The sequence below is a fragment of the Bubalus kerabau genome, chromosome 12, assembly GCF_029407905.1.
Source record: "Bubalus kerabau isolate K-KA32 ecotype Philippines breed swamp buffalo chromosome 12, PCC_UOA_SB_1v2, whole genome shotgun sequence".
NCBI classification, from domain to species: domain Eukaryota; kingdom Metazoa; phylum Chordata; class Mammalia; order Artiodactyla; family Bovidae; genus Bubalus; species Bubalus kerabau.
In genome coordinates this window covers 3,291,916-3,308,173 of record NC_073635.1, presented here as the reverse complement: position 1 = coordinate 3,308,173, position 16,258 = coordinate 3,291,916, and the positions used below count along the sequence as shown (strand labels likewise).

Sequence of the window (16,258 nt, the reverse complement as noted above, 5' to 3'; positions counted from 1 at the left end):
CATGTGTCTTCCTCTCCTAACTGCCCAGGGATTCCTGAGAAGAGAGACCTATATTTTATGCATCTTTGTATCTTGGTTTACATAACACAGGGCAGATACTCAAATATTTGTTCCAAGAATGGATTTTGGGTTTAACTTGAACCTCTCAAGAGGTTAAAATATTAAAAAGGGAAAATATAACAGATTAAATATCTAAAACTTTAAAAGCTAAGACATAGACTTTTCTCCAAGTGGCTAGTCATTATGATAATTATACACTAGAGGTGTTAGAAAAGCTCTGAATAAAAGTTAAAATCACAACTATAAATATTTAGATTCAGAAATCATGATACAGAAATCATGTATATAGGTTCTCTGCAATATGATGTCCTCTATGATTTACCACATTAAGATTTCAAATAAAAAAGGAGAAATTGCATACATTTATGTAATTTCTATAATTAAATAATAATCATCTAGGAATATCTCCTTGAGGTGTTGGTCCTTATTTCATAACAAGCTTACTAAGAAATGTCACACTCATTCTTATATACCATGATACATTACTGAGGAATTGATGTCATTGAAGAATGCTTTAAAAGCAACATATTACCAAAAAAACAATGTAAACATGCAAACTAAATTACCCTTTCTATTCTAAACACAATTGTTCTATGAGACAATCTAAAGCCTATAGCATTTAAAGCTCCAAACATAATAATTTTTTCTGCTGCTGCTGCTGCTAAGTCGCTTCAGTCGTGTCCGACTCTGTGCGACCCCATAGACAGCAGCCCATCAGGCTCCTCCGCCCCTGGGATTCTCCAGGCAAGAACACTGGAGTGGGCTGCCATTTCCTTCTCCAATGCATGAAAGTAATTTTTCCTAGACAACTGTAATAATAAAGCTTTAAGAGTATTTCACAAAATGCACGTCAAAAATAATACACTGGATGGACATGATGGACAAAAACCTCAGTAGCATTAAAAAAATCTTTAATATTAAGTAGGCTGAAGACAAAATCTAAGTTCTAGAGTATCATTATAAAATGCATTATGTTGACAGAAAGTATAAAACTAAAATAAGATGGTACAACAGCACAAACTCAAAATAAATTGCAGTTTGGTTCATAACAAGCAAACGTGTAAACTAAAAGAAGTATTGCTATAGGTCATGACTGGCCAATAATCCTCAGCTTGCCTCCTTCTGCTCAGTTTTTCCTTTTTTTCATTGTCTTGATTCTTGCATCCATGGGAGCGTGCTCAGTCGCTCAGTCCTGTCCAACTCTGTGGGACCCCATGGATTGTCACCTGCCGGTCTGCTCTGTCCATGGGATTTTCCAGGCAAGAATACTGGAGTGGGTTGTCATTTCCTGTCCCAGGAGATCTTCTCGAGCCAGGGAGCAAATGTGCATCCCTGGTGTCTCCTGCCTTAGCAGGTGGATTCTTTACCACTGGGCCACCCGGGAAGCCCTGTTCTGATTCTTGTTGTTCTTGTTCAGTCACTCAGTCCTGTCTGAGTCTTTGTGACCCCATGGACTGCAGCACGCCAGGCTTCCCTGTCCATGACCCTGTCTGATTCTTGAGGGGATCCCATATAATAATACATTATAATTTGCATTAGGTATTAATTTGCTTATGTTCCACTTAGGATTTTTCAACTTTATGATGGTGAGGAAAGCAATATGCTTTCAACAGAAACTATACTTTAGCCCTTGAATGTTGCTCTTTCTCTGGGCTAGCAATGTGTGGGACATGCTCTCATGATGATGGAGAGCAAGCTGCAGCTCCCAGTCAGCCCATGTGGTTGAAGAATTAATAATATACTTACTATCTGTACCCATAGAACTACTCTGGTTTTCACTTTCAGGACAGTAATCAATAAATACTATGAGATATTCAACACCTTCTTATAAATAAGGCTTAGTGTTAGATGATTTTGCCCAACTAGAGGTGAATATGAGTGTTCTGAACATGGTTAGGCTAGGGTAAGCTGTGATCTTTGGTTAGGAAGATGTATTAAATGAGTTTTCAACTTTGTTTCGACTTGTGAGGGTTTATCTGAGTGTAACATCATCATAAGTCAAGGAAGATCTGTTCAGACAATGAGGGTTTTGTTGTTACATTTTTCTGCACATCACACTGCAAGGGAACCACCTCTCTCTGTGGTGGAGTCTGGAGGAAGGAAAGGCAGACAGAAAGCAGGCAGGCAGAGGACAGGAGGGGCACAGCAGTGGTGGGCTCTGGTCGGCCCTGCGGAGCTGCGTCACCCATGCCAGGGCGAGAGCAGCAGCCCTGCCCTCCCCCACCAGGAGGAGGGCGTGAAAGACATAAGACTGTTAGAAGAGAAAGCAGTACTGATGGGAGAAGTCTATCTAATGGAAAACCATATTTACCTAAAAGAAGCTGAAAACTCCTTTCTACCAATAAGATGTTCAAGACTATGGTAAATACTATACAAAACAGACCAATAATAGAGATGTTTGTAACATTATTCAAAACGTTCCCTCAAGATAATGATTTTGTGCACGTGTGTGTGGGAGGGAGGCTCAGATGGTAAAGACCCATGTGCAATGCAGGAGACCCAGGTTCCATCCCTGGTTCAGGAAGATCTCATGGAGAAGGGAATGCAACCCACTCCAGTATTCTTGCCTGGAGAATGCAACGGACAGAAGACCCTGGCAGGCTACTTTATGGGGTCGCAGAGTTGGACATGACTGACTAAAAACACACGCACATGGTAAATATTAAGAATAGACTGATTTGCAAATTGTGCAATGAGTTTCCGTGTATGGCTACAGGAGACCATGCAGGCTGACAAGTCCTGGACTGTGTATCTCTGAACTTGAAACATGACAATTATTTTTGTGCTACTTAGATCTTTGCCCTGAACTCCAACTGCCGGTTGAATATCTTTCCTTAATGTTTAATAGGCATCTTAAATTCACATTTTCAAACTGGAACTTATCTTCCTCCTGGACTATGCTCCTGAATCTCAGTAAATGATTGATGTTATGACTCCCCTCTTTCCCTCATACCCCACACATCCAGTCCCAGAATAAATCCAGTTGGTTCTACCTTCAACGTGGATGCTTTGTTTAAACCCTCTCACCTCCCTTGCTACCTCTTCCTTGTCCCAGCTGACATTCTTTCCCTCTGGGATTATTATTACAGCATCAAGTGGTTTCACCGCTTCCGTCACTGTTCTCCATTTTTCCTAACAGAGCAGCCAAAACAATCCTTTGAAAATGCAAGTCAGCTGTCACTCTTTTGCTCAAAACCCTTCCAATGGCTCCCCATCTCAGAGCAAATCAAAGTCCTTACAATGACCAGCAAGTCCCACGGGATGTCACCTCTCTGATGGTATCACCTGATACACCCTTCTCCACCCCCAATCCCGGGTCACACCTGTATCTAGGGCTTAGGCGCCTGTGTGCCCCTCTTGTTACGTGCTTCTCTCACAGACCTTGTGTTACCTCCTCACACTCTGTCAGGTTTTCATGCAAAGGTCTTCTCTGATCTCTTAAATTCCAAAAAAAAAAAGTACCTGGCCTCGAATTCCACAGCTAACCACCCAACATATATACACTGACTTCTCTCTGGTCTGTATAAATTTCAAGAGACCAGAGACTTCTTTTGTGTTCATGTACTCTATCCAGTGGGCTTCCCTGGTGGCTTACGGTAAAGAACCTGCCAGCCAATGCAGGAGCAGTGGGTTCAGTCCTGGGTCGGGAAGATCCCCTGGAGAAGGAGACAGCAGTACACTCAGTGTTCTTGTCTGGAAGATCCCGTGGATGGCGGAGCCTGGCGGGCTATAGCCCACGGGGTCACAGAAGAGGGGAACATGACTTACAAGCTAAACGACAACAACAACAACTCTATCCAGTACCCGAACAGCACCTGAGATAGAAGATATATTCAAAAAACAACTCATCAAATACTGACTGAATGAATGCATCATATATGAGCCGCTGTCACCTTTTTTCTGTCACTCAAAGTCAGTCTAAGACTTATTCGTTTTTGTTTGGTTGATTTTGTTTTCTATTAGTCTAATCCTTATTAGTACAAGTGCCTAGGACAGTGTTTCCTTGGCAGTGAGAGTTCAATAAACATTTTGAAAAGAATCCTTTCAAAACACATCAAAAACTATTAATGAACACTATTTCTTTTTTTCGGAGAGTATGTAGTTTGACAGACAGCTGCTGAGAAGCTGCCATCATGGTGACAGACATTTACATGCCACAAGGGTCTAACAACTGATCAATTTTAAACCTCTGCTTCTGAGAAGAGAGGGGAAGGTTATCTAAGAAGACATTTTCTTCAAGTTTTCCTATGAAGTTGAATAAAATCTTTTTGAATGTTTCTACTATTTTTATCATTTATGATCAGTATTAGTTCATATTTCCATATGGCATTTCTCAATAATCCTGGGCTAATAAACTTGATCTCACATAACATGCAAACATCTGCAGAAAAAAGAACGATAAGTTGTTGAAGACCTGCTGGAGACTACTTGGTTTCAAAGGCTATTTAATAGTAGAAACCTTTTTTTCAAAAGAAATCTTCTACCAAACTTCAAAATACAAAATAAAACTCTAGTGTCAGGCTACAGCACAGAGGGTAAAGAGAATCCATTTTCCAAATTCCACTCCCTATGCTGATGTATCCAACTGGTGAAAATGCACTGGGCTACACATTTATGATTTGTGCAAATTCTTTTATGTATGTTATTCTATAATTTTTAGAAAAGCACAAAAGTCTTACAACAACATAAATCTACAAAATTCTTGGTCCTGTACGCTAAAGCTTGCATACATTTCAGGCAAGATGCAGCTGGAATCCGTTCAAACAACTTTTGAGAATATACATTAAAATTAATAATACATTATTTACAGAGATCCATATTTATCTGCATCATTAATAACACCATAGGAAGATATGTGTAAATAAAAAATTATCAATGAAAAGCAACAGCAACAACAACTACTACAAAAGCAGAGAATATTTACACAGTGCTTACTAGGTCCTATATACAATTTTATAAATATTTACACAGAAACCTATGGAGTCCTCACATCAAAGCTCTAAATTAAATACCAGTATCATCCCCAGTTTGGACGTAAGAAAACAGGGCCCAGCGAGGATGAGAAATGGGCAGTCGGGAGTTTAAACTCCAGCTGTGTAGTCTCAGAGCCTATGATGGTAACAACAGCCTCTCTCTTAATATAAGGTAGAACTATTCTGAAAGAGATAGGAATACCAGACCACCTGACCTGCCTCTTGAGAAACCTATATGCAGGTCAGGAAGCAACAGTTAGAACTGGACATGGAACAACAGACTGGTTCCAAATAGGAAAAGGAATATGTCAAGGCTGTATATTGTCACCCTGCTTATTTAACTTCTATGCAGAGTACATCATGAGGAACGCTGGGCTGGAAGTAGCACAAGCTGGAATCAAAACTGCCGGGAGAAATATCAATAACCTCAGATATGCAGATGACTCCACCCTTATGGCAGAAAGTGAAGAGGAACTCAAAAGCCTCTTGATGAAAGTGAAAGAGGAGAGTGAAAAAGTTGGCTTAAAGTTCAACATTCAGAAAACGAAGATCATGGCATCTGGTCCCATCACTTCATGGGAAACAGAGGGGGAAACAGTGGAAACAGTGTAACACTTTATATTTTGGGGCTCCAAAATCACTGCAGATGGTGACTGCAGCCATGAAATTAAAAGACGCTTACTCCCTGGAAGGAAAGTTATGACCAACCTAGACAGCATATTAAAAAGCAGAGACATCACTTTGCTAACAAAGGTTCATCTAGTCAAGGTTATAGTTTTTCCAGTGGTCATGTATGGATATGAGAGTTTGACTGTGAAGAAAGTTGAGCGCCAAAAAATTGATGCTTTTGAACTGTAGTGTTGGAGAAGACTCTTGACAGTCCCTTGGACTGCAAGGAGATCCAACCAGTCTATTCTAAAGGAGATCAGTCCTGGGTGTTCATTGGAAGGACTGATGCTAAAGCTGAAACTCCAATACTTTGGCCACCTCATGCGAAGAGTTGACTCATTGGAAAAGACTCTGATGCTGGGAGGGATGAGGGGTAGGAGGATTAGGGGACGACAGAGGATGAGATGGCTGGATGGCATCACCAACTCGATGGACGTGAGTTTGAGTGAACTCCGGGAGTTGGTGATGGACAGGGAGGCCTGCCGTGCTGCGATTCATGGGGTCGCAAAAAGTCGGACACGACTGAGAGACTGAACTGAACTGATCATGTTTTTATTTCACTCACTAAAGTCATTTATTAGAACTATTGAAATCATCACTACCTATCAATAAAACCTCCTTAAATTCAGAGGCATGTTAATAAATTTCAGTTTTAATTGCTTCACAAGCTCATCAACAATAACCCTTAAATGCCCAAACATTTCACAACATAATATAAATGTGCTCCATATATAAACCTAACAGTGTACTCTTATTTTATAATTAGTTTTTATAATTAATTTTAGTATTATTTTATAATACTCAGAGATGATGGTGCTGCCTCCATGCACTCATGCGAGTGATGACAAGGATGGCAGGATTCGGTTGAGTAGTGTCTCCCAAACTCCACATCTGCCCAGATCAGAATGTGACTTATTTTCAAACAGGATCTTTGTAAAGAGTTAAGGATCTCAAGATAAAATCATCCTGGTGGGACCTAAATCAAATGACTGGTGTCTTTGTAGTGAGAAGTGAGAACACAGGGGCACAGAGAAGAAAGCACTGTGCAAACAGAGCAGATCAATGCAAGACTTGGCGACAGCCACCAGGAGCTGAGAGAGAGGCACTGGATGGCTCCTCCCCAGAGGCTCCAGAAGAACCCAATCCTACCAACACCTGGATTTCTGTATTCTAAACAGCTAGGTACAAAATTTATGCTGTTTAAAGCGACCGGAGGGTAGTGATAGCTCATGGCAGCCCTAGGAAACTAATACAACTACTAATTCAAGACTCTGCAAGCTGTATGAACAGTCTGGTTCTGGGAAGCAGTTAGCAGTTCTACCTTCAGCATCTTTTCAGCTCCACGACTCTTCACCCAGTTGGTTACATGTCAACCTTGTGAGTAATGAAATTCAGCAGCCAGCCAGAACTGTGTTTGCTCCATCCACTGCATAGGCGTCTTTATAGTATATAGATTTGTTATATTTAAGCTATCCTTCAGAACACCCTGGAGTTTTATCTACCTGGTTTGTAATTTCCCACTTCATGTTGCAAAACTGAAGTGCGGTAAATACTGCTTTCCACGCAGAAGCGTAAGAAAGCTCCAAGACCTTGGCTGTCCCTGTTGCCCCTGGCCTGTTACTTGACGCTAGCTCTGGCTCATAGGTGATGCTGACAGAACTGTTCAAGTAGCTATTGCAAATCTGCAGGAGGACAAAAATCTGCAAACACTATAAACTGCTAGTTTCTCAAAAAGATTAACACTGTATTGATGCCACTTTCAGTCTGCTAACCTCCAAAAAGATATAGAGGTCTTCCTGATGCAGTTTTCTTCATCATCATCATCTATCAGCCCAAGCAGCAGCCAATTCAGGAAATGTTCCCGGCTCCATATCTCAGAAAGCAATCTTTAACTGCAAGTGGTTCCTTCATGCCAGTGTATTTCAATGTCAGTCTACAGAGTCCTTAATCCTTCTAGAGATTTTGGCCATAATCTTTCTATATTCCTTTCTGCTGCCTTCCAAAACAGTTTACATTTGTATTACCTGGTATGAAATTCCTTCATTTGGTGTTATTTCCAATTTCAAAGGGCTGTCCTATAAAGTGTGCATGGGGAGTTTTCTGTTGAAGCGCTCTGAGTATTGCTTTTTACAAAATTATAACTTAATAAAGACTCATATCCAAATTTCAAAAAAAAAAAAAAAAGTAGTGCAATATTTACAACCTCACATGCAAGTCGCCAATTTCAACTTTTGATGCCAAATTTACATAGATAATCCGTGGAAATAAACTGGCAAGATTTAAGTAAAATGCTGCTCACCAAACAACTTGAACCTATTGGTTCTTTACCAGTATACCATATTCCCAGTGCACTATAAATATTTTTCATAAATGCTGCAATTACCTTGTGAATGGTTCATTTGTATTTCATCATACCCTTTTATGTTAAAAGTGTTTAACTTGTTGAATGTAAATTTTTACATAAACGGCTCTTTTAGTAAGTATATGCAAACCTACATGTGAATTGCCTTTTTAAAATAAATTTATTTTTAATTATAGTTTGCAGTAATATTAAAATTGTTTTACAATTCTTGAGTATATGTATTAGATGGCTAGAGATGGTCAAAATAGATCATTGAGACATAACTAAACAGAAGTCACAGACTAGCTTTTTGACATAGCTTCTTACTCTCCATCTATATGTAGAATAATATTTTCACTATTTCCACATGCTAATAAAAAAAAGGGTAAAACCTCTATTCATATCTCAATTTTGGAAAAGTGTCAATAGATAATTCAGAGTTCAACTAGTCTTTGTTGGCTACTTGCTTACCAGAAAAATTCAACTATTATATAGTAGCAAAACAGAGAGAGTGGTAAGAAATATATGCAGATGTAGTGAGCAAAAGACATGATGAAACAAAACTAAAATTTGTAAATTTAGCTCAATGTAAATGAATGCATTCTAAAATAAAATCCAGGAGATGTAAGAATGCACTCTGAAAATTAAATGTAAACACTCATGAATATATTTATTTAGAATGCCTCAATATTTCCTCATACATATACTAATTTATGTGTCATGCCTATAGTCAAGAAAGAATTGATGCATACTTGTAATAATTATTTAAAATCATGGGATAATTCATGGTTTGTATAAGAACCTTTGCTATTCCTGAACTGATTACTAGTGAACACCCAACACTGCAGGTCTATAACTGTTTCTTCAGGTTATCTGATAAAGTAAAAATCATGCAGTATAGGCCACTCTGGGTTTCCTAGGGGACTTGGTGGTAAAGAATCCACCTGCCAAGCAAGAGATGCAGGTTCAGTCCCTGGATCTGAAAGATCCCTTGGAGAAGGAAATGGCAACCCATTCCAGTATTCTTGTTTGGGAAATCCCATGTACAAAGGGCTACAGTCCATGGAGCTCACAAAAGAGTCGGCTCACAACTTAGCAACAACAACACAAAATAGGCCATTCTAATGCCAAAAAACTAAGCAAGAAAAATGTTTCAAGTTATTATATTAATTCATAAGCTTGATTTCTTCTGAAGCACCTCTCCTTGGCTCGTACTCTCTCTCTTGTGCACTCACAGGGCTGGTCTTTGTATGCTCAGCCATGATGTCTCATCTGTGTATTCAAATTGCCTTTTCTTATAAGGACACAAGTCAGACTGTATTAGCACCCACCCTAAGGGTCCCATTTTAACTTAATCACCAGTTTAAGGGTCCTATCTCCATATACAGTCACATTCTGAGGTACTAAGATCAACATAGGAAGAGGTTCAACATATGAAGGGCTCCAACATATGGGGACAGAATTCAGCCTGTATCAATATAGTCTGTGCTCTTTATTGACAATTCAGTTAAAGCGATACCCTACATGGTTGTTTTTTCTTTTAACTAAATTACATTATAAATGCCACCCCCCTCCCCCCACTAATGTGTCCTGTCAAATTATTTCATTGTATTGGCGGACATACACACTAATGTATATATTCATAAAACTCTAGTATTTTACAGTTGATCTGAAATACCAAAATAATTATTTATCCTGCAAAACTATGAGACTTCAACGTTAGTCTTCATGGCACAATGGTTCCAAAAATTATGTTAGCTATGCTGTTAATTTTGTTGCACAATCAATATTATTATACATTTACAATATACACTTAAAATATAAAATGAAGCTCAAATAATAAATAATACTGAATATCTAAAATACATATCCAACTTGCTAATACATTTTTAATTGTCATTTTTGGAAGTCTATAGCATAAAGAGGTTAATGGAAGACTTTGAAAATGCTTTCTGCTTGTTATAGCAGATGAATTGGAAATTTTCATACACTGTGCATTTCCAGGTGGCAGCCACCTGGAAATTAAGCGCTCTAAGTGCTCAGAGTAGGTGAACAAAAGACAAACATTCAGTATTTAGTAAGGCATTTATCATAAAATGTTGGAAAGTCATGAGGAATTGAAAACCAGGAGATGTATATGACTGACAAATATTTGGGTCAGACCAAGGAATTACTAGCTAAAAGCAAACAAACAGTCTTAAAAGCAGAGAGGTCTATAAAATGGAGCAAACAAAAACTCAAATATAAAGCATCAAATAATGCTCCTGAAAGCTGAAAATGTAGAAATGGAAAAAGTTAAAAAAAAAAAAGAAACGGGCAATCATTAAACCCACTCTGAAAACACACTGAATATTGCCCTCTCTCTGGAAGCTACTTTCTTTCTCAGCAGTTCCAGGAATAGTGTCTAACACAAAGTAGTAGTCCTTAAACAGTGGTCTAAGACCTTCTGGAAAATCTAAAAATTTACCCTTAAATACAGACTGGAATACACAGACACTTAGGGGAGGCTCCCAGCAAGCACCAGAAGAAGCACCAAAGTGAAAGGATATTTCCTGCAAGGTTCCTGACACAGGAGAGAGTAAGAGGCCTTTCCAGCACAGCAGCCACTCCGCATGGAAACTACCACGCATTCTCAGCTGAGGTGCTAAGGGCTGCAAAGAGTCACGGAAATGAGAAAAAGAAAATCAGAAGAAAGTGGGCGAAGAAGGATTTTTTTCAAGTAAATCAAATTTGGAGAAGAGACAGTAAGGGAGTCGTAATGAAGAGCCACATTTACAGCAAAGGGTGATCTACACATTGCAACATAGCTGGAGATTGAAAAGTAAGCTGTGAGATATACAAGTGTGGGGCTTAGAAGGAAGTCTAGCCAAAAATTTGTAAGTCATTAATTTAATGATTCTATTTAAGCCCTTGGGGACTAAAGAGATCACCTAAGGAGAAGCTACAGGGAGAAAAAAAGGGAAGGACTCAGTATCAGACCAGTAATAACAGCATTACTGAAAAGGTGTTTAGAAGAAGAAGAAGTCAAATATGTGAGAGGAAAAGGGAGGAGTCAGTTGGGACAAAAGTCAGATGAGAGTAAGGTAACTGGGGCTACGCCAAGACACAGAAACCACACCTTGGACCAGCAGCAAGACAGTCCACAGTAGTCACACAGCATGCGCTTGTTAAATGAATGAGTAAGTGAGTTACAAAACACATTAGCATGGCACCTCGAGAATTCAGGGTTAACTATCTAGGGAAGAATGGAAATATCTGGAAGAGCTATAGTAGTAGTAGTAATAGTAGTGTTAGTCGCTCAGTCGTGTCCGACTCTGGGACCCCATGGACTGTAGCCCGCCAGGCTCCTCTGTCCATGGAATGCTCCAGGCAGTATTGGAGTGGGTTGCCATTCCATTCTCCAGAAGATCTTCCTACCCAGGGATCGAACCCAGGTCTCCTGCATTGCAGGCAGATTTTTTACCATCTGAGCCACCAGGGAAGAGCTATAATACCCTAAAAAGACATGGGTTCAACAAGGTGAAATTGTAAATTTACCTTGGTATTATTTTAATACATTCCAAAATCCCCAAAGTTTGGTCATATTTTCTAATCATTAGTAAAATACCATTCCAATTTAATGATGAAATTATTGTGAAATAATCAGTAACACCATCATGGATTAGAGTTCATTAATTTCAACTGTTTAGACCAGGGGAAAATGAATCCAACCCTTCAAAATCCATAAAGGAAAGAAATATTACAATGATATACAGAAATACAATAATGACCCAAAATATTTTCACTGAAATACAACAGAAAAGCTGTAAGCCATTATCTTTTAGCAGAGAAGCAGCCCTAATGAAGTAGATTCTTGAAAATTGTCATACGGGTAAGCTCATTAGTTGTAATGAAAGTTCTCCCTGCTGATCCAGGAGTACCTAATGGCCAGGATTTGTTGTGTCTCAAAAACAAAGATACTTTTTAATTCATGTGATAGCTCACTGAGGAGACTTCAAATCTGGAAACTTTCAAATGATGATATAAAATACAAGAGCACTAAAACTTTCCAAAGCAAACACAGAATTATTTCATCTAAAACATTACATTTGTTCCTCTAAAATCTCATCTATTAATAAGGTAATACAATCATAAAAAGAAATTAGGCTCAACAATCACCTACACTATAAAAAAAATTCTCTCAGTGATGGCTTTTCTATTTCAAATATGAAGTCGGCTGCTCCCTGTGAAACTCGTTCACGGTATCTGCTGACCCATACACAAATGCATGCCTCTACTGTAACAGATGGAAACTAAAGCCTCCAAGGCCCCAGAATGCCCCCACAGAAACACCGAAAGAGAAAGCAGAAGAATCTCATTACCGAGTTACAACTCTGCAAGCAAGCCCTTATGAAAGTTAAACATTTCTCAAAAGCAAAATATAATATTTATACTGGATTTTTAGCACAATCAAATGAGTCAAAATAGATAAATGATATTTTGAAAACTTAATTCGTAGCAAAAACTGTTAGAAAATAAGTTTTACCATAAAAAATGCATCTGAGAACTCACATGGTGGCATAATGGATAAGTATCAGCCTGTCAATGCAGGGGACACAGGCTCGATTCCGTTCTGGGAAAGTTCCGCGGGCCTCAGGGGCAATGAAGCCTGCACACCTAGAGCCTGTGTTCCACAACAAGAGAAGGCAGCTCAGGGAGAGGCTCGCGCACTGCGACCAGGAGCAGCCCCGGCCTGCCACAGCTAGAGAAAGCCCAGGCGCAGCGAAGGAGACCCAGCGCAACCCCAATAAAGACGTAAGTAAACACTTTATTTTTAAAAAAGGACATCTGAAAGAGAAGCACATTCCAGCTTACTGTTCGGTTTTAGAACTAGTAGAAAAGACGGTGAAATGATCAGAAATCCAAGCTGCTATTATCAGAAAAGGCCCACACTGATTTAATTCTTTTTAAAGACATAATGCTGGTATAAGCTGTTATAGTAACTATTCAACCATCTTTTCCCCAGAAAAAGAAATTCCTCCATATTTCAAGGCACTTGGTAACACTTTTTCCTCTGTTACTTATCAAGCTTAACGTTCATCAAGAAAACCCACTTTCAATTCTTTTTCATCCTGTATAGTCAAATTTTATTCCAAAATCTAAGAAAATTCGTTTTAAGAATGTTATCATCCTTGTATTAATGAACTTAATCACTGAAAAGCTATTTTGAGTATCAGTGAGTCACTTTTAATGTTTTTCTTTTCTTCTCTGTGCTCTTTTGCTCAATCTCACATTGCTAATTATGAGAAAATTATTTGGATTATTTTCCCTTTTTAAATTCCCTTAAAACATTTACACTTAGACATACAGACATTATCTTCTTATGCCAAGAACATTTTATGGAAGCACAAGTGCAAACTAAGGAGTAATCCAATGTCACTAGAACATTAGACTGCAAGAGAGGAAAAGTTTAAAAGTTTACTTTATGTCTTAAAAAAACAGATTAATTGTTTCCAACTTCTTTTTTTGCAACAGCTGTACAAGATATACACTTGAAAGAAACATATATCTCAGGAAAAAATGTGAAAGAATTTCTCATGCAGTCACATGTCTCTCTGCAAAATACGTGCTACAAACCCCACTTTATAGAAGAAATAGTCTCATAGGAGTATAAAATGATTCAAGTGATTTTTAAAAGAAATATTCAGTATAATGCAGGAAAAAAGTATTCTTCTTTAAGTTGATAAATAACCAGTGGCCTACACATAAAGAATACAGATATTCTCCTGGTCCAAATGAAGTATCATCCAAAATATATATCCATACATTTGTATATATTCATACACAAGTGTACTCATAAATTCATTTTTTGAGTCAAGTTTTTTCCCACAGAACTGATTTGATATACAACCTAGATTCTTCAGATGATCAAAAAATTGCCTAAGTCACATTCAAGGCAAATATAAATAATATCAATAAGGCCTATCCTGTCTCTGACCCTTTCTATAACCAAACATAAATCCACAGTGGGGATAAGGAGGTTAGAACCTGGGGCTTTAGGGAGGAGTGACTGGAATCTCTGGCAGTTTGGTGGCTGCTGGGGCAAAGGAAGCACACTCTACGTGCAAGGCAGGTGGATGGAGATTCAGAATTCAGGCCAAGGGGACGCTGCCTACAGGCGCTTGGCTCAGACTCACACTCGTCCCAGGAGTTTGAAGTGACACCCGTGCAGGGAGCACTGTGCAGGGCACAGTGAGGGGCTCGGCAGAGCTGGGCTGCAGGGGTTCACTGGGCCGAGACTGCAGAGCTCCCAGCTTCTGAACAGAGGGTCTCATTACCCAGGCAAACAAACTAAACTCACAGCTGCAGAAATGACAATTCATAAAGCAAATGTCCTGTGACTTTCTAATTTTAAAATGATGCATTCAGTATGAAAACACTGTGACAAAGAGACAAGTACATTCAAATAAAAGGCATTATTTTCTATACCAACTTAAGACCCAGAATATGAAAATGTTTTCTATAAAAGCACAAACCTTTACTAGCTTTGTCCAAATGTCCCAAATCATCCACAAAATTCAGGATATCAGGATGCTTTTCTTCACATATTTCCACAAGAAAATGAAGAAGTGTTGTTTTCTGATCTGCTGATTTTGTGTCCTTTAGCTAAACAGAATGAGAGGGAGAAAAAAATACAAAGAATCAAAAATACTTTGATAATCTTTTTATTTAAATAACGTTAATCCTGTTCTTTTTACAGATAAGAAATAAATCAGTTCTAAAACTAGTTAATGCTGTATTTGAAAAGCCAATGTTTAAACACTTGAAAAGCTACTTATCATATATTGTTCTTTGGTCTAAATCATTAATATTTCCCGTAAAGAAGGAATAAGCTTAATTCAATCTAGTATGCAATATTTCATGGGAGGAAAATATATGGTAAAATGCTCAGGGAAACAGGACAACCTAAGAATCTATACAATATTAGCACTTAAAGCAGCCTCACACACTTGTTCCTTTTTTCATTTGGCACATATTTATAGAATGCCTGCTAGATACTACAGAAGTTGGAGATGTAACAACAAATAAGTTGTTCCTCAGGAAGCTGTTTAGTGTAAAAAAAGGAAAATACATATTTCTTCCTATGTGACGAAGAGTATGGTAAAAATAATCACACAGTGTGCCTAGGAGGACAGGGTACCTGAACTGAATAGCAGCAGACAGGAAGTGGTATGTGGCTGCAGAAGCAAAGCAAAAACCTCAAAGGCACAGTAGCAGAGCATCTGAATAAGACCGAAGATGACGAAGAAAGTGGCACTTCAGACGAGTCTAAGTGACTCCAGAATAAAAGTGTATGTTGGGGGAAGGGGGAAGTAGAGAGAGTAGAAAGAAATCTGAGAAGGAAAAAGCCAGAAAATTAGAAGAAAGGCAGACCATTCTGCGGATAAAGAATTCTGATCCCTAAGAACTGGGAGGTTTTTAACTAGATGAGAGATAATCAGGCGTACATTTTAGAAAGATCCTTCTAGCACAATGTGGATAAAAGATTAGAGCAAGGGTAAGCACAGAGCAGGAAGAATGATTTTTAAAGCTGCAGTAATAATCCAGGCAGTGGAAGAAAACACACTGCGGTAACGCCTCTGGCACGAGATAAGGGGACGAGCTGGGCATGGACCTGCACGTGACGCCATTCACCGAAGCTGAACAGGGAGGGCGAGGAGAAAGGCCAGGGCGGGGCAGAGGTAAAGGATTGCTTCAGTTTGGGACAAGGGAGCTTGAAGCTTCTACTCAACATCTAAATGCAGACATTGGGAAAGGATGGAGATGTATGTAAGTGTATATTATATTTCATTTCTTAACCTATTTTTCATTATTGTTGACTAAGTTTTTCAGGCATGTTTTTCCTAATCATTTGTAAATATGAAATTTAAAAATGATGCATACACTGTATATCTGTTTCTGTACTGCATGGACATCTATGCTTTACACAAAAAGACTGTAAGACAGGAAAGACAATTTTGCTCCCTAAGAACCAACTTTTTATCCCTTGAGGGTGATAAACTGTAGAGAATACTTAGAATTTAGAGGACTGAACTATTCTAGGAGTACCAGTTTGTGAGCTCTTAGTCTCCAAAGCTAAAGAAACACAAATAAGTATTAAAATAAAAGAAAGGAGAACAGAGACTTGAAGAGAAGACCAGGATGGATTGACCCTAAACCGAAGGGACCAGGCTAA

The 16,258-nt window shown here is 38.7% G+C and overlaps 1 protein-coding gene across 12 annotated transcripts in view; it reads right to left on the bottom strand.

Annotated features, from left to right (window-relative positions):
* The window catches only part of DIAPH3 (diaphanous related formin 3), a 571,991-nt gene that overhangs the window by 225,088 nt on the left and 330,645 nt on the right, over positions 1-16,258 (bottom strand). For all 12 annotated transcript variants that reach the window (XM_055541934.1, XM_055541925.1, XM_055541924.1 and 9 more), the window contains one exon: positions 14,559-14,688. In XM_055541934.1, coding sequence (XP_055397909.1) covers positions 14,559-14,688 — 130 coding nt within the window. The remainder of the gene's footprint in view (positions 1-14,558; positions 14,689-16,258) is intronic.